This window comes from Coregonus clupeaformis, chromosome 18 (assembly GCF_020615455.1).
Source record: "Coregonus clupeaformis isolate EN_2021a chromosome 18, ASM2061545v1, whole genome shotgun sequence".
NCBI classification, from domain to species: Eukaryota; Metazoa; Chordata; class Actinopteri; order Salmoniformes; family Salmonidae; genus Coregonus; species Coregonus clupeaformis.
Genome location: NC_059209.1, coordinates 47,228,692 through 47,249,305, shown reverse-complemented (window position 1 = coordinate 47,249,305; position 20,614 = coordinate 47,228,692). Strand labels below are relative to the sequence as shown.

At 45.3% G+C, this 20,614-nt stretch overlaps 2 protein-coding genes across 5 annotated transcripts; one reads left to right on the top strand and one right to left on the bottom strand.

Moving 5' to 3' along the window:
• Positions 1-4,864: 4,864 nt before the first annotated feature.
• On the bottom strand, positions 4,865-17,830 carry LOC121530877 (dynamin-1-like protein). Of its 4 annotated transcripts, none has more exons than XM_045226901.1 (18): positions 17,714-17,830; positions 16,089-16,206; positions 15,777-15,918; positions 15,497-15,532; positions 15,204-15,250; positions 14,946-15,017; positions 14,751-14,837; positions 14,390-14,552; positions 9,090-9,210; positions 7,977-8,315; positions 7,455-7,575; positions 7,163-7,318; positions 6,951-7,040; positions 6,740-6,838; positions 6,419-6,532; positions 6,196-6,305; positions 5,927-6,086; positions 4,865-5,795 (listed from the first exon to the last, which is right to left on the bottom strand). In XM_045226901.1, exons 2-18 carry the CDS (start codon positions 16,188-16,190, stop codon positions 5,739-5,741), a joined length of 2,016 nt encoding a protein of 671 aa, XP_045082836.1. In that variant the 5' UTR covers positions 16,191-16,206; positions 17,714-17,830; the 3' UTR covers positions 4,865-5,738. The 4 variants fall into 4 exon arrangements, with proteins under 4 accessions (XP_045082836.1, XP_045082834.1, XP_045082837.1 ...); XM_045226899.1 differs by lacking the exon at positions 17,714-17,830 and adding an exon at positions 16,839-17,013; XM_045226902.1 differs by lacking the exons at positions 15,497-15,532; positions 17,714-17,830 and adding an exon at positions 16,839-17,013.
• LOC121530878 (ras-related protein Rab-7a) lies at positions 17,378-20,601 on the top strand. The gene is made up of 6 exons (XM_041836190.2): positions 17,378-17,596; positions 18,217-18,274; positions 18,454-18,580; positions 18,790-19,008; positions 19,353-19,481; positions 19,636-20,601. Exons 2-6 carry the CDS (start codon positions 18,222-18,224, stop codon positions 19,723-19,725), a joined length of 618 nt encoding a protein of 205 aa, XP_041692124.1. The 5' UTR covers positions 17,378-17,596; positions 18,217-18,221; the 3' UTR covers positions 19,726-20,601.
• The last annotated feature ends 13 nt before the right edge of the window (positions 20,602-20,614 follow it).

The following is a 20,614-nucleotide window of genomic DNA, read 5'->3' as shown; positions in this document are numbered from 1 at the left end:
CCATACCAGCAGATGGAGCCATAGCTGTCTGGGTTTGCAGCCACCTCTCGTGACATCACACATCCCCCTCCTCGGGACCGACGTCCTCGTCGGGGTAAAGGCAGTGAAGAAGGCATCACGCCGGGAGAGGGCGTCCGCATTTCCGTGGTGCTTGCCAGCCCTGTGGACAACCGAAAAGTTAAACGGTTGCAAGCTCAAAAACCATCTGGTTACTCTACTGTTTGATTCCTTGTTCTTGGCCATCCACTGCAGAGGGGCGTGATCAGATACCACCATGAAACGTCGGCCCAGGAGATAGAACCGAAGGGACTCCAGGGCCCAGACTACAGCCAGACATTCCTTCTCCACCGTTGAATAGTTCTTCTCTCTTGGAAGTAACTTCCTGCTTAGGTAGAGAATGGGATGTTCTTCCCCGTCATGTGCCTGGGTGAGGACAGCACCCAGACCCACCTCCGAAGCATCCGCTTGGACCATGAATTCCTTCTTGAAGTCTGGTGCCACCAGGATCGGACTGGAGCAGAGTGCTCGCTTCAGGTTGCGGAAAGCCGCCTCCGCCGCAGGGTTCCACTTCACCATTCGTGAGTGGCGTTTGGTCGTCAGCTCCGTCCAATGGTGCCGCTATGGTAGCAAAATCTGCAATAAAGCGTCTATAGTAGCCAGCGAGGCCCAAAAATGACCTTACTTGCTTCTTGTTGATGGGCTGCGGCCAGTCCTGTATGGCCCGCAGTTTGGCTTCCTGTGGTTTGACCAACCCCCGCCCAATGGTGTACCCCAGGTAGTTTGTCTCACTGAAGGCCACCTTGCACTTCTTCGGGTTTGCCGTGAGCCCTGCTTCCCTGAGCGAATCCAGCACCGCTTGTACCCGGGGTAGGTGGCTGGCCCAATCCTGACTTTGTATAACCACATCATCCAAATAAGCCGCTGCGTGCCTCTTGTGGGGCGCAAGGACTCGATCCATCAGGCGTTGGAACGTGGCAGGTGCCCCGTGGAGACCAAACGGAAGTCGGGTATACTGGTAGAGCCCCTCCGGGTGGCAAAGGCTGTCTTCTCCTTAGACGCCGGGGTCAAGGGCACCTGCCAGTAGCCTTTGTGAGATCAAGAGTGGTTATGAAACGAGCATGCCCCAAGGAGTCTATTAAATCATCGACACGAGGCATTGGGTATGCATCAAATTCAGACACTTCATTCAACTTTCGATAGTCATTACAAAATCGTACTGAACCGTCTGGCTTGGGAACTAGTACTATGGGACTTGCCCAGGCACTGTGGGACTCTTCGATTACTCCCAACTCCCGCATCTTCCTTACCTCCTTCTGTATAACCACTTTACGAGCCTCTGGCACGCGGTACGGGCGCTGGTTTACCGTTCGGCCAGGCATGGTGCGGATCTCATGTTGGACCACCTCTGTGTGACCGGGAAGGGAGGAGAAGACATCCTGGTTCTGCTCCACGAGTTCCAGGGCCATCTGTCGTTGATGTGGGGACAGATTTGGACCCAGCTGAACCTCTTCTCGCGCCGGTTCCTGGGTCTCTGTGGGGGTAGAGAGCTAAACAGCGCCTCTCTGGCGTGCCACTTCTTTAAAAGGTTAACATGATAAATCTGCTCAGTTTTCCTCTTATCTGGTTGCCTCACCTTGTAGTTTACTTCTCCCATGCGTTCAATGACCTCATATGGTCCTTGCCAGGTTGCCAGGAATTTGCACTCAACGGTTGGCACCAGGACCAGCACTCTGTCCCCCGGCTTAAACTCCCTGGGCTGAGCAGATCTGTTGTAGGAGGCTTGCTGTTGCCGCTGACTGGCCTCCATGTGTTCCCCGCATCATGGGATAGATGGCCTTCATTCTCTCCCTCATAGCCCCTACATGGTCGATCAGTGTCCGCTGTTGGCATGGCTGCTCCTCCCAGGCCTCCTTGGCGATGTCGAGCAGTCCTCTGGGTCTGTAGGAAAGCAAGAGCTCAAAGGGTGAAAAACCAGTAGAAGACTGAGGTACCTCTCTCACCGCAAACAATATGTATGGTAACAGCTGATCCCAGTTGCGCCCATCTTCCCCTACCGCTTTCCGCAGCATGGATTTTAGTGTTTTGTTAAAACGTTCGACTAGGCCATCTGTCTGGGGGTGGTAGACCGAGGTTCTCAGCTGTTTGATTTTCAGTAAAGCACAGAGTTCTTTCATCACCCTGGACATGAATGGAGTCCCTTGGTCCGTCAATATCTCTTTTGGGATTCCCAGACTAGTTGAGAGACGGAACAGCTCCTTGGCGATTTGTCTGGATGTAGCCTTCCTCAGCGGAATGGCCTCCGGGTACCGGGACGCATAGTCCAGAATGACCAGAATGTATTGATGTCCCCTGGCACTTTTTCGGTAAGGGCCCGACTATGTCTAATCCAATCCTCTCAAAAGGAGTTTCGATAATGGGCAAGGGAATGAGCGGGTTTCTATATGTGGGCTTTGGCGCAACCTGCTGACACTCAGGGCAACTACGGCAGTAGTTCTCTATCTCTTTGTGTACTCCTGGCCAAAAGAAACGTTGCATGATTCTTTCCTTAGTCTTCTCTACCCCCAAGTGGGCCCCTAGCGGGTGTGTGTGGGCTAGGTTGAGTACTGTGGCCCGATAGGGCTGTGGCACGAGGAGCTGTTCATGCACTTCCTCATTTTTCTTGACTATCTGATATACTAACCCCCGGTTTACTGCGAAATGGGGGTAAGTAGGGGTTGTCTTATCACCTAACACTACACCTTCTAATACCTGCACATTTCTTAAGGCATTTGCAAGAGTAGGATCTTGTAATTGAGCCGTACCATACTGGCCTGTGAGAGGGGGAAGCTCTTGGGTGCCTGGGACGTCTTCTTCACTGGAGAACGGAGCACTTTCCTGGGCTGCGTTCTCTTCTCCCGTATCCGGACCAGTCTCGGTGTCGGTCTGGGCACCTGCCATCCCTATCAGAGCCCGGGGCGGGAGTGAGTAACTCGGAGGATTGCACCGGAGCCTTCCCAGGATGAGTCTTGCCTCTCCGTTTCCGAGGTACTCGGGTTATCCTCTCCTGAGACTCTCTCCAGAGTGGGTAAAAGGCTGGGCAGTCTCGTCCAATTAGGACAGGGACGGGGAGGGAATCAACCACCCCCCGCCGTCGTGTGTATGGTTCCCCGTGTGCTGGTCATTGTAAGTTCAGTAATGGGGTATTCTCTGGTGTCCCCATGGACACAGGAAACTGGGAGGACTTTCCCCGGGGTCAGACACGTTGGGCCCACCAAATCCTTACGCACCAGGGTGGCCCGGCTACCAGAATCCAGTAAGGCCTCCACATCATGGTGATTCACAGTTACCGGGCAGGTGGGGGGTCGATCTGGGCCGCCATCTACGACTCCCAAGAGCGAGGCAACCCGGTGTGTGGGTGCTGAGCTGGAGGACTCCGCAGTGGGCATAGGTTCATCGGCTGGTTTCCCACACTGCCAGGAGATATGTCCCATCTCCCCACACCGGTAACACTGTCGAGTTTCCCCCTTCTGGTGTACTCTTCTTGGACCCGCCTGGTTTCTGGCTCCCCCTGGAGCCGGGATAAGTCCTGACGTGGCTGGGTTCGCGACCTTGGGGTCCTTTGGACGGGTCCTTCCCATTTGTGGTGGGGCCGCACTCCTGGGGTCTTTTCGGGAAGCATTCAGCATCTCCGCTGTGGCCTGGTACTTTTCCACAGCTTCCACGGTCAGATCAGCCGTGGTCAAGGCCTGTTGACTGATGAACCGTTTTGCCTCATAAGGCAGGGGCGCGTAGGTAACGATCCACCACAACGGCCTCCACCACCGCCGCTGCTGTATTCCTCTGCGGATCCAGCCATTTCCTTGCGATTCGGACAAGTTCATGCATCTGCGCCCGAGGAGGTTGGTCTGGTTGGAAGGTCCAACTGTGAAAGCGCTGGGCCATACCAAACTTTGTGAGTCCATATCTGCTGAGGATCTCAGACTTCAGGGCATCATAGTCAGTAACCTGGTCAGGGCCCAGGTCCCGGACAGCATTCAGCGATTCCCCGGTTAGAAAGGGGGCTAACAGACCAACCCACTGTTGCTTGGGCCAGGCTTCCCTAGTGGCCGTGGCCTCAAATGCATGCAGGTATGCCTCAATGTCATCGGTAGCTCCCATCTTAGATATAAAGTCACTTGCCTTTATTGGGCGGGTATTTTGGACCACCCTCTGTCTCTGCAACTGAAATTCCTCTGCCTTCAGAAGGTTGGCTTTCTTTTGCTCCTCCAAGAGAGCCACGTTTACTTGCATCTGGGCTTGCTGGCCAGCAACAAGGGCTTTCAATATGTCCTCCATTTCAGTCGGCGGGGAGCCTACGGCCAACTTGGAAAACTGGGTGATCAAACCTTCGGTATCCTCCTCTGACATGCACTATTAACGCTTGAGCGTGCCCGTATTCTCCACCATCTGTGATGCCACGAGAGGCTACCGCTTCCAGCGGGGTTGCCCAAGTAGTGCAAGGAGTCCAGGTTCAACCAAAACAAGGATTTTTATTAAAGGTCTCCGGCAACTAACGAAATTATAACACAATTCTCTTCTTCCCCGAGCCCACCCTCCAGACCGTGTCTCTTCCCTTCCAAAACAACTCCAGCCTATCAGCCCCTGATTGGTTTCAGCTGCGTGGGAAGATTGGCCACAGAGGGTTGGAGTTCCCGACCATACCAGCAGATGGAGCCATAGCTGTCTGGGTTTGCAGCCACCTCAGGGGGATGTAACGTCCCTCCAGGACACAGCCTCTCGTGACATCACAATACATACACACATCTATTCAACTCTTTGTGTGTGCTATTCATAAATGTGGTCTCAGTTGTCCAACAAAATGCGAAAGAAGACTAGAAACTTCATATGGAGAAAAGGAATACTGTATTCTATGTTGTGAACATACAACTTCGTTATAGGACTAATATGCTTAAACAGTGCAACTGTACACCTGGAACGATACGTAAATGCGACACGTCAAGAACATACGTCTGTTCTAGCGTACAACTACTGTACCCATCAGCACTGTAGACCAGGTCAAACCAAACCTCTGCAGCATCCCTAAAGACCTGGATCATATTTCAACATTATATTGCAGACAATGCCCACTGTTCAACCTAGGGTTGGTTGTCACCCTCTGTTCATCTTTACAGAATGTTACTTAAAACATGGGGAAACCTGATACTGACTGATTATACTTACTCTACATATGCGTTCAGAAACTGCTACATGCGTATCAAGCGATCATGGTTTGAGATCACTCTTCCATAAATAGATACCTAATCAATGGAATCAAATGCAACATTACAGCCACAACATGTGCCATGATCAGATGCAATAAATACTCAAGAAAACAATGTAATACTCCACATTATAAAAAACACATTAACAACCACAACCAAAAGACCGAACAGATATTTAGACAGACGATTGTTGCACTTACTTTGTTTTTGATCATGGTCGTCTCTTTCACATTAAAGCCATCTCAATACAATGGACCAGCTCTGCCTGAGTGTGTTGGTCTCAATCACTCTATTCACAGTGAGACACAATAGTCCAAATCCTCCAGCCATGAGGCCAGTGGACAGAAAAAAGGACGGCTGGATGTTTTATGGTCAGTGTGAGCTCAGTGGTATTGCTATACAGTACCGTAACACACATTCACACCTACAGACACACATACACTCTCACACACACTCTCAAAGACATGCTAACAGTGGAGAACGGTTAGTTACATTGGGCTACCACAGGTGTGTCTCCCGGATCTCCGAGATGATGTTGCTGGCTTTTTGGAGAGCCTGAGGAAGGAGAAAATGGAAGAAAAGAGAGCGATAAGGATACCGGTGTTAAATGGAGAAACAGAAAGTACAACACAAAGTTCATCAGAGTCTACACCCAGTAAGAGTAGGGGTACCAGTAGAACTCGTACCTCCAGCATCTGGGCCACCTCTGTCCTCTGTTGTGCTGTGTCTTGGGACTCGATGAGCAGCCCCTGCAGCAGGTTCTGTTTGTACAGCTGGCCCACCAGCTCACTCTGCAGACGCTCCTTCACAAAGTTCACCAGGAAGTGCATCACCGTCTTGGGCACACTGCAGAAACACAGGTCACAAGACACATAGTTAGCTAGGCCAGAGAAGGCTCAACTCACCACTAACTGCATACCCAAATAACAACACCCCTAGAGCTCTGGTCTCTGACCTGTCCTGAATGCTCTTGCGGACGATGAGGAAGTAGCATTTGATGAGGCGTTGGATGACCTCACAGTCTCTCTGCTCCCGGGCACTCAGCTTGCGGGACACCGGCACTGCCTGGCAAACAGAGCAGGGGTCAGATGTTACAATCTGTCACAGATCTAATCAGATACAGTGCTGCGCTACAGGGTAGTGCTTGGTCAGTTCTGACTGCTGATTCCACTACTCACTGTGTCCAGGAGGTTGATGGCCTGGCCCTTAACAGGGCTGCTGAAACCTGCCACTGGTGCCTTCTCCTCTGCAACTTTCTCATTCTTCCAGTGTTTATCTCCATCCTGCATGCCCTAAAATAGGTGAAATGAGGGGGTCAATTCAATTGAGTTGTTCTGGTATCGTGTTAAAGTCACAACTGGCTTATTGAAATTCCTCAAAAGTGTGATGTCCATACTGGTATGAGAAGACAGCATCAGACTCTAGAACCCTCTGGTCAACATTAGGCTCATCTACATGCATGAAAGCAGAGCATGTGCTTTGAGTTGAGACTGAATTACCTGTTGACTGTTGACAGATGCTGAGACCTGAGCAGCATCGGTGAAGTCTGGGTGCTTTGTGTTGATGTAAGCGAGCTCAATTTGAACCAAGTTGTGGACCTGAAACAGATAGGTGCTCAGAATCATCCACGAACACAGACAGACTGCCAGTAAGGAATAGCACTAAATTGTAAAATATAAAATGTAAATTCACAAAAACAAATTGTCTTACCATGTCATTCGTAATGGGCAAGCGCTTCCTGAGTAAACTAGTTACCACCTCCACAATGGAGTCGTGCAGCTTAGGAAACCGAAGGAGCTCCTGACAAACACACAGCATGTCAGGATACATACAGAGACACTATTATATTACAATTTGGTTCAGGGTTGTCAAACATACGAAGTGTATGCTTTGTAGTATGTGTTGTGCAGTGTGTAGCATACCTGTGTGCTGTAGGAGGAGCAGTGCTGGATGATCCTCTGCAGCTCCTCGTGGACCAGCTCCACACAGCGCAGACTGGGCTCCTCCAGACGCTTGATCTGCCTCTTCACCAGCAGCTCAAAGGAGATCTCAGGTACAAAGAGGGCCGGCCGTGGACCCTGCAGCACAGCACAACACACATCTCTATTAACATAACTCGTGATTCTCTACAGACATTAGCTTCATTGGAAAACTATTCAAAGACGTCTGTTTAACCTACACACAGACAATGCGATTGGAGCTGATGGTTATTACCGTAGCATTGCGGATTGCAGTGAGGATATCGAGCTCCGTCAAGCCCCCCAGGGGGTCAATAGACTGAAGAGTGCGGCCAAAGGTCTCATGGAATATGTAGCAGATCCGAGCCCCCCCGCAGCTGACAGGAGAGGACAGAGGAAGCAGAATCAGTGGCTGTATCCGAGGGTTGTCAACATCAAATGCAGTCAGCCAGACTGAGTCAATACTTGCTTCCCACTGCTTGAGGAAATCAATAAAATCAGTGAGCAGTACAAGAGCTATTGAAATGAACCTACAACATATTAAATGCCAATACATGAACACCTACAAAATTACAATAACCGCCTGCCTAAGTGAAACGCATTCAGCAGAACAATAACCATTGTGTGGTGAGTTTTGTCACAAAATGTCTGCTATGCACCATCTAGGTGGTTGCTAAATATTTGGTGGTCAATGAGGAGTTGCTCCAATACAATATAAAATACTGAAAGATAACTGGTGCCTGGATAAAGTAGCCTAAAGTAGTTCAGAACTACTCACAGCTCAGATGTCTGGATGTGCGTGGCGGTGCCCTCGATGGTGTTGCAGTAGTCGCTGGCGAACTTGGTAACGATCTGTAGCAGGGTAGCGCTGTGGTCCTCTACAGGCTGGCCGTAGCTGCTGAGCCGGGCCTGGTACTGGGCACTCAACACCGTCACACGCCTCTTCAGCTCCGGCAAGCAGTCCCTGATGTGGTGCATGAGCAGGCGGCTCAGGGTGCGGGCCAGGTAGCGGGAGCCGCAGCGGGAGGCCAGAGATGGGTAGTGGCGCTGGAGGAAGGCCTGCTCGTCCCGTGCCGTGTCCTCTATGCTCTTCTGGGTGTTGATGTCATGCTGGCTCCTAGCAGGGAGAGACATGGAGGATGACAGCTGGAGTTACAGAAGACTCCACAGTGGCTCTGCATGATCAGATGGTCACCAGCTCCAGCATAGCAGGAAATTATACACCCAAATAGGATGCAGCACTTTTGAAATGGAGGTTACTGTAGCCGTTTCCTTAAAACTAATCTTTAGCACTCTGGAGGAATGTGCTAGGCTGAGGCCCCTATTGACTTCAGACAGCCTTCCCTGGTGGTTGCTATGATTACTAGTGTGAGCTGTCGGTTGAACTAGATTGTCTCTGCTCAGTGAAATGACTTCTGAAAATTACTAATCATTTCAGCCTCGGAGGGGCAGATATATCGTTTTTTTTGCAATTCTGCACCCTTGGCGAAAAATCACTCACATAACTCATACATCAGCCCTGTGCTGGAGCACAATGAGTAAGACATTGCACACATTATTTCAGCAGGATGTGTGAGAACGATCTCAAAGTGGGGAGAGATAAAGCTCTAATTGCTGAATGATTGTTTGGCGGATGCAAACAAATTGAGCTGGTGAATAGCAGGGACATCGGAATATTTGTTGTTTATATTTATAAGGTCTCTGAGGGTACTTGAGTTAATTTAACGACCATAATGATTCAGATCCTTTATACTCAAATCAGATGTGATACATTGGTCTAATTATGCCATCTTTCACTGCTATGGGGCTTCATCTTTTTAAGCACCGAGGTGACATCATCCAGTAAGAATTAGGTAAATATGTTAGATATGTTATAGCCATATGGACAAACCTGTTGACCACTCCCACAATTCCGAGCCGCACTGGAATGACCCGACCCAGCAAGACCTCCAAAGCATCTGTCCCTGCATCCATCAGGTCCAGCTTACTGACCACCAGCAGTGTTCTGCGGCCTGCAAGACACAACAGCTGGGTAAAGACACACCCCTTTTTGTCCATGGCTCTTTCTATATATACACACACACAATAACAGCACTTGAATGGCACATTTCATTATGTAATCTAAAATGTTTTGTGTATATAGATCAAACCTAGAAAGTAACATTGACCATGTTTATTGACATTTAACACATGTATATCAATGAACAAACAGGGTATCTGCAGGTTCCATTAAGTTTAATTTAATTTTTAATGCCACTTGGAATGCAAATTATTTCAAATTTGAAATATGCTTGCACCACACACCTGCTAATATTCCTCTCCAGAAATGAGCCCATGTTGGCAAAAAGTAGTATTTTTAGGGCTGGTTCTTTCACCAAAGGCTATATCCTACATGGCTCATATTATCAAGCAGGTGTGCTATTTTAGCAATGAGCATTCTCCTGTAGCCTAACGGATGTAATAGCATAGCGGCTAGGCAATAGATGGCTGAAGCATGGGGTTGCCCATCTGCATTTGTTTAGGATACCCCAATGACATAATTAGCTAGATCACAAACTCTAAGTGTTTAGAATTTTGCCTTTGATACCAATACCAGATTAGTATAATGATACTCAATACCATAATGATACCACTGTGAAAAAATGCCTTAAAGTTAAATATACAGAACCGTTACTGTATAAAACACGTGGTCAACTCTCCAGCTGGGGAGCTAGGGCAATAGGTGAGCAGGCTTTTGATCCAGCACTGCTCAAACACACAGTCAGCTTAACAAGGTCCTGTTGAGCAGTTGATTTGTAAAGTCTGGTGTGTTAAGAGTAGGGCTGGAACAAAAGTCTACACATCCAGTAGCTCTCTTGGAGGTATTATGCTATAACATTAGAACATTAGCCTACAACCAAAAAGTCTAAGAAAATAATTCCCCTTTTCAGTGAATCAGGTATCAAATGGCTATACTTACGAGCAAGGTAGCTAAGCAAGAGGGCTCTAGAACTGACAGTGCCATGTAAGACGTGAAAGAAGTTAGCTATTTCATCTAACATGTTCAGGGAATGCATAATGAATATATTGATGTGCAACATGCCAAAATAGAATCCAGAATAATCAGATATCTTTTTGGATCTTTCGAGATTAATTTGCCTGCATGTTTTTTGTGCATATTGTCCAAGGCCCTAGGCCAGGGTTCTTCAATTCCGGTCCTGGAGGGCCGAAACACCTCTGTTTTTCCATCCTCTCCTTCTAATCAGGGGCTAATTCAGACCTGGGACACCAGGTGAGTGCAATTAACTACCAGGTAGAAATAAAAAACAGAAGTGTTTCGGCCCTCTAGGACCGGAATTGAAGAACCCTGCCCTAGGCTATGCTACATAATTTACCGCCGCAGGAAGTAAGAACTCAAAAAACCTTAGCTAGATTGCTAACTCTAAATATGATATTGTTGCTAGATTGCCATACAATGGATTTAACAGTACATTTTATGTCCTACAAAAACATTACATTGTGTGCCTACAGTGGGGAGAACAAGTATTTGATACACTGCCGATTTTGCAGGTTTTCCTACTTACAAAGCATGTAGAGGTCTGTAATTTTTATCATAGGTACACTTCAACTGTAAGAGACGGAATCTAAAACAAAAATCTAGAAAATCACATTGTATGATTTTTAAGTAATTAATTTGCATTTTATTGCATGACATAAGTATTTGGTACATCAGAAAAGCAGAATTTAATATTTGGTACAGAAACCTTTGTTTGCAATTACAGAGATCATACGTTTCCTGTAGGTCTTGACCAGGTTTGCACACACTGCAGCAGGGATTTTGGCCCACTCCTCCATACAGACCTTCTCCAGATCCTTCAGGTTTCGGGGCTGTCGCTGGGCAATACGGACTTTCAGCTCCCTCCAAAGACTTTCTATTGGGTTCAGGTTTGGAGACTGGCTAGGCCACTCCAGGACCTTGAGATGCTTCTTACGGAGCAACTCCTTAGTTGCCCTGGCTGTGTGTTTCGGGTCGTTGTCATGCTGGAAGACCCAGCCACCTTGCGTGCGCTGCAGGATTTTAATCCATGACGGCGTAGTGTGCTACTAATGGTTTTCTTTGAGAATGTGGTCCCAGCTCTCTTCAGGTCATTGACCAGGTCCTGCCGTGTAGTTCTGGGCTGATCCCTCACCTTCCTCATGATCATTGATGCCCCACGAGGTGATATCTTGCATGGAGCCCCAGACCGAGGGTGATTGACCGTCATCTTGAACTTCTTCCATTTTCTAATAATTGCGCCAACAGTTGTTGCCTTCTCACCAAGCTGCTTGCCTATTGTCCTGTAACCCATCCCAGCCTTACACAGCTCTCTGGTCTTGGCCATTGTGGAGAGGTTGGAGTCTGTTTGATTGAGTGTGTGGACAGGTGTCTTTTATACAGGTAACGAGTTCAAACAGGTGCAGTTAATACAGGTAATGAGTGGAGAACAGGAGGGCTTCTTAAAGAAAAACTAACAGGTCTGTGAGAGCCGGAATTCTTACTGGTTGGTAGGTGATCAAATACTTATGTCATGCAATAAAATGCAAATGAATTACTTAAAAATCATACAATGTGATTTTCTAGATTTTTGTTTTAGATTCCGTCTCTCACAGTTGAAGTGTACCTATGATAAAAAATTACAGACCTCTACATGCTTTGTAAGTAGGAAAACCTGCAAAATCGGCAGTGTATCAAATACTTGTTCTCCCCACTGTATATAGGCTACTTGATGTATTAACCGCAAATGGCGCTCTCCGCTCCGTTCTGCATCATCTCAATTACATAACCTACTCCGTTTGTAAAGTGGTGTTATTTCCTCTATATTGACAGTTAAGAAATAATTGTTATACTCTCAAAGCTGAGACTCCACTTTTTTAACAACATTAACAGTTTTAAAAACTGTCTTTCCCACAATTACACTTAGAAATGTTGCTCAACTGTCAGTATGCTTGCACTTATCAGAATGCATCTTTCCCTTCACTCCGTGCGCAAAGTGGAGGGAGGGAGTGAGAACCAGCAGCGAAACAGGGACAGGGCAGATACTTTCATTGCAGGAAGCAGGTTAATGCACATTACTGTTGACTAAATAATGGTTTTAGAACCAAAACATCTGCAGGAACGTTGTGTAGCCTAATCACTGAAATTACCGACGTAAGCCAAATTGCGTCGGTAGGAGAAGGGCAATGTCGGTGTCTGTTTATTGTCCCAGCTCTAGTTAGTGTTGTCTCTCAAATTGTATAGGCTACCTTGCGCTTTCCTCCCTCTCCTCTGGCAACCACCCGACTCACACTGGCACACGCACATAACGTTCACACACAGAGGCGCACATGTGGTTGGAAAGCTCTGGAAAGTGCACCTTGACTATTATTTGATGTAAAAAATAAATAAATTAAGCAACGACACAATATCACAGAAACACTGTAGTAAACTTTTAAGACCTTTGAAAACAGAACTAAGGCATTTAAAATCAGATAAATGAATTTAAGACTTTTTAAAGGACCCGCGGACACCCTGAAAAATACATCCAGTGCATTCGGAAAGTATTCAGACCCCTTGACTTTTTCCACATTTTGTTACATTACAGCCTTATTCTAAAATTGATTAAAATAGTATTTTTTCCCTCAATCTGCACACAATACCCCATAATGACAATGCAAAAACAGGTTTAGAAATGTTTACTAATTTATTACAAATAAAAAGCTGAAATATGACATTTACATAAGTATTCAGACCCTTTTCTCAGTACTTTATTGAAGCACCTTTGGCAGCGATTACAGCCTCCCGTCTTCTTGGGTATGACCCTACAAGCTTGGCACACCTGTATTTGGGAAGTTTCTCCCATTCTTCTCTGCAGATCCTTTCAAGCTCTGTCAGGTTGGATGGGGAGCGTCGCTGCACAGCTATTTTCAGGTCTCTCCAGAGATGTTCGATCGGGTTCATGTCCGGGCTCTGGCTGGGTCACTCAAGGACATTCAGAGACTTGTCCCGAAGCCACTCCTGCATTGTCTTGGCTGTGTGCTTAGGGTTGTTGTCCTGTTGGAAGGTGAACCTTCGCCCCAGTTTGAGGTCCTGAGCACTCTGACGCAGGTTTTTAATCAAGGATTTCTTTGTACTTTGCTCTGTTCATCTTTCCCTCGATTCTGACTAGTCTCCCAGTCCCTGCCGCTGAAAAACATCCCCATAGCATGATGCTGCCAACACCTTCACCGTAGGCATGGTGCCAGGTTTCCTCCAGACGTGACGCTTGGCATTCAGGCCAAAGAGTTCAATCTTGGTTTTATGAGACCAGACAATCTGGTTTCTCATGGTCAGAGTGCTTTAGGTGCCTTTTGGCAAACTCCAAGCGGGCTGTCATGTGCCTTTTACTGAGGAGTGGCATCCGTCTGGCCACTCTACCATAAAGGCCTGATTGGTGGAGTGCTGCAGAGATGGTTGTCCTTCTGGAAGGTTCTCCCATCTCCACAGAGGAACTCTAGAGCTGTTAGAGTGACCATCAGATTCTTGGTCACCTCTCTGACCAAGGCCCTTCACCCCCGATTGCTCAGTTTGGCCGGGCAGCCAGCTCTAGGTAGAGTCTTGGTGGTTCCAAACTTGTTCCATTTAAGAATGATGGAGGCCACTGTGTTCTTGGGGACCTTCAATGCTGCAGAAATGTGTTGGTACCCTTCCCCAGATCTGTGCCTCGACACAATCCTGTCTCTGAGCTCTACGGACAATTCCTTCGACCTCATGGCTTGGTTTTTGCAACTGTGGGACCTTATATAGACAGGTGTGTGCCTTTCCAAATCATGTCCAATCAATTGAATTTACCACAGGTGGACTCCAATCAAGTTGTAGAAACATCTCAAGGATGATCTAAAATGTAACGATCAATGGAAACAGGATGCACCTAAGCTCAATTTCGAGGCTCATAGCAAAGAATCTGAATAAGGTATTTCTGTTTTTTTTTATAAATTTGCAAACATTTTTAAAAACCTATTTTTCGCCTCGTCGTTATGGGGTATTGTGTGTAGATTGATGCAGGAAAACATGTATTTAATCAATTTTAGAATAAAGCTGTAACGTAACAAAATGTGGAAAAAGTCAAGGGGTCTGAATACTTTCCGAATGCACTGTATACACTGAAAAGACATGCAGTGAAATATGAAGGAGCATAAGTGTACAGTATGCCTCACCATCTGGGTCGACCTCACGGGCCAGTTTGAGGGCATCAGAGGTGGCCAAGTCAGAGTTGGCAGGAGACACTGAGAGGATAAGGGAGTTGGGGTTGGAGATGAAGGATAGGATCATCTCTTGGACTTGAGCTTCTATGTCCTCTGGCTGGTCTCCAACCGGAACCTAGTAATATAATATAATAATAATATATAAATATAATATGCCATTTAGCAGACGTTTTTATCCAAAGCGACTTACAGTCATGCGTGCATACATTTATACACATTTATTTTCAATGAGTAATGGTATTAATTTTACCATGAGGAACACCATAGTTGTTCATTTTCAAGTTAGTGGGATTAACACACTGGTTGGGCTTACCTTGGTTATTCCTGGCAAGTCAACCAGTGTGAGATTGAGGACATGAGGAGAGAAAATCTTCAAATAGATGGGCTCAGGGCTGATTCCCTATAGGCCACGAGAGAGGAAATGGGATGGAGAGAGAAGCAGATAAAGTAAATCAGTAACTCATAAACTGGAGATAAGCCATGTTTATCTACAACAATGTATACATACCTTGTTGCCGCCTGAGCTACGCTCAGTCTCTTCTTCAATCTCCTTGCGAATCTCCAGGAAATCTGTGAAAATCTATAATGCAAACAGAGATGGGATACTGAAATATCGACTTCACCAACACCACTAGCAGCATGACGTTAGGAGATACAGTACCAAGTCTCTCAGACAATGTAATGCCCTACTGCAAATATGAAATACTCAATGTGCAGTGCATAACAATAAAATTGATTTGTGCATAGCGAAGACGGTGCCACATACCTGGTTCTTGCTATGGAGGAACGTGCCCCATTCATCAGCCTTGATCCCTTGACAAAATATAAAAGATTGAGTGTAAAATAATATGCAAACAGAAAGGAAATATTCGTATCACATAAAAAACAGACTTTGATGGGGTTTATCAGTATAGAAGACAAAATATGACAGAGACAAAGAGTTTGTAAGTTGATGTGATGATTAGACAGAGGAAATGAAAGACGATGAGGATGATAAGACGATATTAAGATGAATGACAACGCAACAGGTCCATGCAGATAAACTATGGAAGTAAAGACCTGGGTAGCTGTTTGCATTTTGTTTTACCCCATTTCCTGAGAAAAGTGAAGAAGAAGGGATGGTAAATATCATGTTAGAAAAGAGAGAAAATCTCAAAGACCACTTGGGCTTTATCCAATGAGTGAAATTACATGAATGTGAGCTAATATTGAAATTCATTGAGTAAATGTCGACTGCACTGGCTTTGATTTGTTTCAGTGTGTCCAGTGTATCAGCGAGAAGCAACATGAGGCAGCTTTTAAAGTGACAATCACATCTGTTTCTGTGTCAAGTCCATACCATTTTCTTGCAGCCTCCTCTCTGCCAATGGGGGCACATTCACCAGCTGCAACACTAGGGGTCGCCGTGTGACTATGCCTGATCCCCGGGGAAGAAAATCCTTTCCAACCAGGCTCTCCAACACAGAACTCTTGCCGCTGCTCTGTCATGGGAAGAGATGAGATCGATTTTAGAAAGGTTTTCAAAACACTCAGCTACATGAATGATTCATTGCTATTATTTATACTTTGATATGTTCATTTCAACAATGACACAATTCCCCAGTGTAACAGGTAACAACAGTTGATTCTTGCATTTTGATTCTGTACTGACCTGCGAGCCAACCACCACTATCTGAGGCAGCTGGATGATCTCTGCCCCCACTGTCAGGAAGACTTCCTGGAGCCGGTTGATGATGGGAATAAGAGTCTCCATTTCTTAGGGCTGTACACTACAGTTGGCAAAAGAAAGTGAAAGAAGCAATGGTGAGATTATAAACATATGGTACACAGGAGTCTCCTTAATCCTCTACAAAGGCAAAAACAAGAGACCTCATGCAGATGGATAAGAATGTGTAACGTTAGCAAGCAATAAAAATAAACTACACAATAGCTTAACAGTAGTGTTTGTTGTTGTGATTCATAAGCTCTCGTGATGATAACCAACATTACATAAGAAAGGCCCACGGATGGTCATGTGGAAGGGAGAGGGAAGGGATTCAGGCCCTACTGAGAGACAAAACTGGAATCGTTTGATTTGAGGTTGATCGCTGATAAGTGGGCAAAGTCCAAGATAGGTCTGGCTAGCTTTGAATATAGCATATCTAGCTAGCTAGCCAGCTAACGTTAGTTAACCCAGTTTGCTTATGACCCCCCCCTAATTTCGCAAACTAGCCAGACATTTAGCATTGTCAAGTCTGCATATCTATCGGTATGCAAAATGATTTGGCTATTTTTTACATTGTTATGAAGGGGAACAAACGGAGATGTTGCTGGACTTCCTAGTTTAGCCGATTAAGGCCAAGATGTTCTGATGAGGAAGCAGGGAAAGGGAAAGTGGCTAACGCTTTAGATTTTTCCTTACCGGAGAACACGGTGAATATTATCCTCTCAATCCAACAAGACCGTGCTCACTTCATACTGCAATGATAGCTAGCTACAGTAACTGAAGTTCTGTATTATCTACAACTCAGCGTTATCTGTATTTTAAGCGAATACAAACCGGGTTGTATTCAAGGCTGTCATTGAAAATTCGGTGTTCTTCGCGTCATTTTAGAAAGAGGTGATTGGTCACACAACGTTTTTCGTATATTATACTGTTAGCTGATTGGTTTAAATACAGTCTGTCATCATTTTGACAACGCCCTACACACGCAACTCCCTCCTCTTTTTCCAAGTGTCATCACACGTTTTTATTTATTTTTAAAAATAAAAAAATATATAACAAAAAACATTTGTCTGTAAATATTCCAACTACGGTCCAAATATATATGTATATATATATATAAAAAAGTACAAGTACACTTAACGTCAGCCCCTTGTGACTGGAACCCAAATGCGTGTTCACGAGAGTCAGCATGCCACAAAACGTGTGCAAATTTGCTTCGTGGAAGTCCAATCCAGCTCCGTTACAGATCAGATAATCACAGCATACTGCCCGGACCGACTCTTGAACAAGCCGCACACCTTCTGATTAAAAACAGCAGAGAGTTGTATGTCTAGACAAGATAGACAAACCTAGTCTGATAGACAATACCAATTTTAATCAACGTAGTTAGTTAATGAGAATTATTCAAGAGAACAACAGTTTCCCCTCTGCATCTGTCTAACGCAAAGTAAAAGGTAAACGATTTGATTTTCCCTAAAAGCTAGCTAGCTAGCCAACGTTAGCTAACTGTTAGTTAGCTAATATGTGTCAGGTCATGTGGAAATTGAATAGTTAGCAAAAATCTGGGTTACCACGATTGGTCTCTTCTGTAAATCATGATTCATGGTCAAAGCCCGTCACACATTGGAACCCAAACATCCTGCATTGATGCTGCTCTGATAACGGATAACAGCAAAGATTTTGTATAACTAACCCAAGATGGACCACAGCCTTTCATTTCCAATCGAACAAATGCATCATAGTGGGCGGAACAAGCAAGGAGGTGTCATAGCCAAGCACGAGCTAGCGAGATCCTATTGGCGGGTTCTAGCATATATTTGCATATTTCAATTAGGGAACGAGTACGCTGTGGATTTCGGGTGTGCAATAACTAAATTCGCCCTTACACTCCTAAAGAAAGCAATTTTTTGAAACTTTGGCAAAGGATAAAGTCTACAAATACTTCAAATAACGCCAACCAGATACTTCAGATGTATACATCTGGTGAAACATCTGGCTCATTGTTCTATCTGTGGTAACCGTGACCTAATCCTAACTGATGCACTGAAATTGCTTACCCATATTCTCTCATCAGCAAATATGACGTCTCGGAAGAAGGTTCTACTCAAGGTGATCATCCTTGGAGACTCAGGGTAAGTAGAACATTTGCAGTGTGAAACCTGTTCATTCCAAATTGTCCTTCCCACACATCGCATCCTTCATGTACATTGGGTTCCCCTCATTTTTGGGTAAAGGTGCCTAAAGATGCTTTTATCTAATTTTGTCCCTGCCTGTTTGCTCATCACTCTCCTCTCTATCTCCACACTGACAGAGTTGGGAAGACCTCTCTCATGAACCAATATGTGAATAAGAAGTTCAGCAATCAGTATAAGGCCACAATCGGTGCTGACTTTCTTACCAAAGAGGTGACGGTGGATGACAGGCTTGTGACAATGCAGGTAATGGACTCATCTCTATCCTTGACCATGCACATCTTCCATAACCCCTCCTCTGTATTGTGTCCCAATACCATAAGTCTAAGCCTAATATAAATGTATACAACTAAACATTTTAGTCAAACCTTTCTCTATGTAACATGGTCCCTTTGGATATGTATTGAGGTGCATGTAGTGGTGAGTTCAGTTGTGAATTTCATCCTTTCTACTAGATCTGGGACACTGCAGGGCAGGAGAGATTCCAGTCATTGGGCGTTGCTTTCTATCGAGGTGCAGACTGTTGTGTCCTTGTGTACGATGTTACTGCTCCAAACACCTTCAAGACTCTTGACAGCTGGCGCGATGAGTTCCTGATTCAAGCCAGCCCCCGTGACCCAGATAACTTTCCCTTTGTTGTGCTCGGCAACAAGATTGACTTGGAGAACAGGCAGGTCTGTGCATATGCCCAAATATGTGAATTATATGAAGTTGTGCCATCAAATCAAATGTTATTTGTCACATGCGCAGAATACAACCGGTGTAGATTTTTTACCATGAAGTGCTTACTTAAGAGCCCTTTCCCAACAATATAGAGTTAAAAAGTAAAAAATGTGCAAAAAATAAATAGTAACAATAAAATATGAATAACCAGACTATATACAAGGAGTACCGGTACTGAGTCAATGTGCAGGGGTACAAGGTAGATGAGGTAATATGTACATGTGTAGCCTCAGATAGTTTTTTGTTTGCTGTGTGAAATGTCATTTGTTAATATGAATATTATATTACTGACCAGGTGACGACCAAGCGAGCCCAGGCGTGGTGTACGAGTAAGGCCAGTATCCCATATTTCGAGACAAGTGCAAAGGAGGCCATCAACGTTGATCAAGCCTTCCAAACTATTTGCCGAAATGCTCTCAAACAGGTAGGCCTATGCTGATTGAATTTGGATCATGTTAAACTCATGACGCAGCTTTCACACTTTAAGAACAATTTATTGATGCAGATACAAGCATGCATTCACTTTGGAACTTTTTTGAAGGCATTAACCTGCCATGTTTTCCTGTCCTCATTATTAGGAGTCAGAAGTGGAGACTTATGATTTCCCAGATCAGATCAAACTGAGGGATGACAGACCAGCCTCCTCCAGTGATGGCTGCAGCTGCTGAGGAAGGGAGGAAACATGACAGATATACACATTGTTTGATTGAAGGGGGGATTACAAGAATGTACATTCGTACCATTTTGTCTTCACATATGCAAGATCTCAGACGAAAAATGCAAAATCATCCCCCCTACCCCCCGTTTTTCTCTTTGAAGTTCATGTGGCAGGAACTGAAACATCAGTTACATCAATATCAGTATTTTCTCCAAGACAACGTGCTTTGTATTTGTCAAACATTTAGTTTTTGATACTCTCATCAGTCCTGCAATAATGTATGTTATGTCGGGGAGACATCCGATGTATTCTCCCTTATCAACGTGCCTTCCATTTCCTTGTGGTCTCTGTGCTAGCTCATTGTGTTTGTTGTCATGGTAGTCATAACTATAATGGTTCCTCTTTAAAGAACTTGGTGTCACATTTATCTGCACTACTATTGTATTTCCTCTTCAAGGTGAAGAATTATGTACAGCATATTTGCATGAACAGTGGAGAAGAAATGGTAGACAGTTTTAAGCTGCTGATCTGAAATGATGTAAATTGTACAAATGGGACTCAAGTGTGATCATGTGTGTGTGTGTGTGTGTGTGGGGGAGAGAGGAAACAAAGCTATCACTAGTAAATCCAATATGATCAGCAGTGTATGCTTTCTAATATGGATAATGCACCAGAGGCAAATTCCTGTTATCATATTGATTGTTCCAAACTGGACATCTTGTTTGATGGGAGTTGAAATAGCTTTTCCCAGTTTAAGATGTTACACTTGCAGGCCAAAGCACATCCTGCTATCATAGATAAGGCAGCATCTCTCTCTCACACATGCAATCTGACCTCTTATGTTATTTTTTTACCTTTGTATAATATATATATAAATACAACTATATGAACGTCCACAT

What these genes read in the sequence shown, in the direction of transcription:
- LOC121530878 (XM_041836190.2), top strand. Translation starts at nt 18,222, where the DNA reads ATGACGTCTCGGAAGAAGGTTCTACTCAAGGTGATCATCCTTGGAGAC. An exon ending in TTGACTTGGAGAACAGGCAG is followed by an intron (nt 19,009 to 19,352) that starts GTCTGTGCATAT and finishes ATTACTGACCAG; the next exon opens with GTGACGACCAAGCGAGCCCA. An exon ending in GCCGAAATGCTCTCAAACAG is followed by an intron (nt 19,482 to 19,635) that starts GTAGGCCTATGC and finishes CCTCATTATTAG; the next exon opens with GAGTCAGAAGTGGAGACTTA.
- LOC121530877 (XM_045226901.1), bottom strand. Translation starts at nt 16,190, where the DNA reads ATGGAGACTCTTATTCCCATCATCAACCGGCTCCAGGAAGTCTTCCTG. An exon ending in TAGTGGTGGTTGGCTCGCAG is followed by an intron (nt 15,919 to 16,088) that starts GTCAGTACAGAA and finishes TTCCCATGACAG; the next exon opens with AGCAGCGGCAAGAGTTCTGT. An exon ending in AGGTGGCCCAGATGCTGGAG is followed by an intron (nt 5,796 to 5,926) that starts GTACGAGTTCTA and finishes CTCCTTCCTCAG; the next exon opens with GCTCTCCAAAAAGCCAGCAA.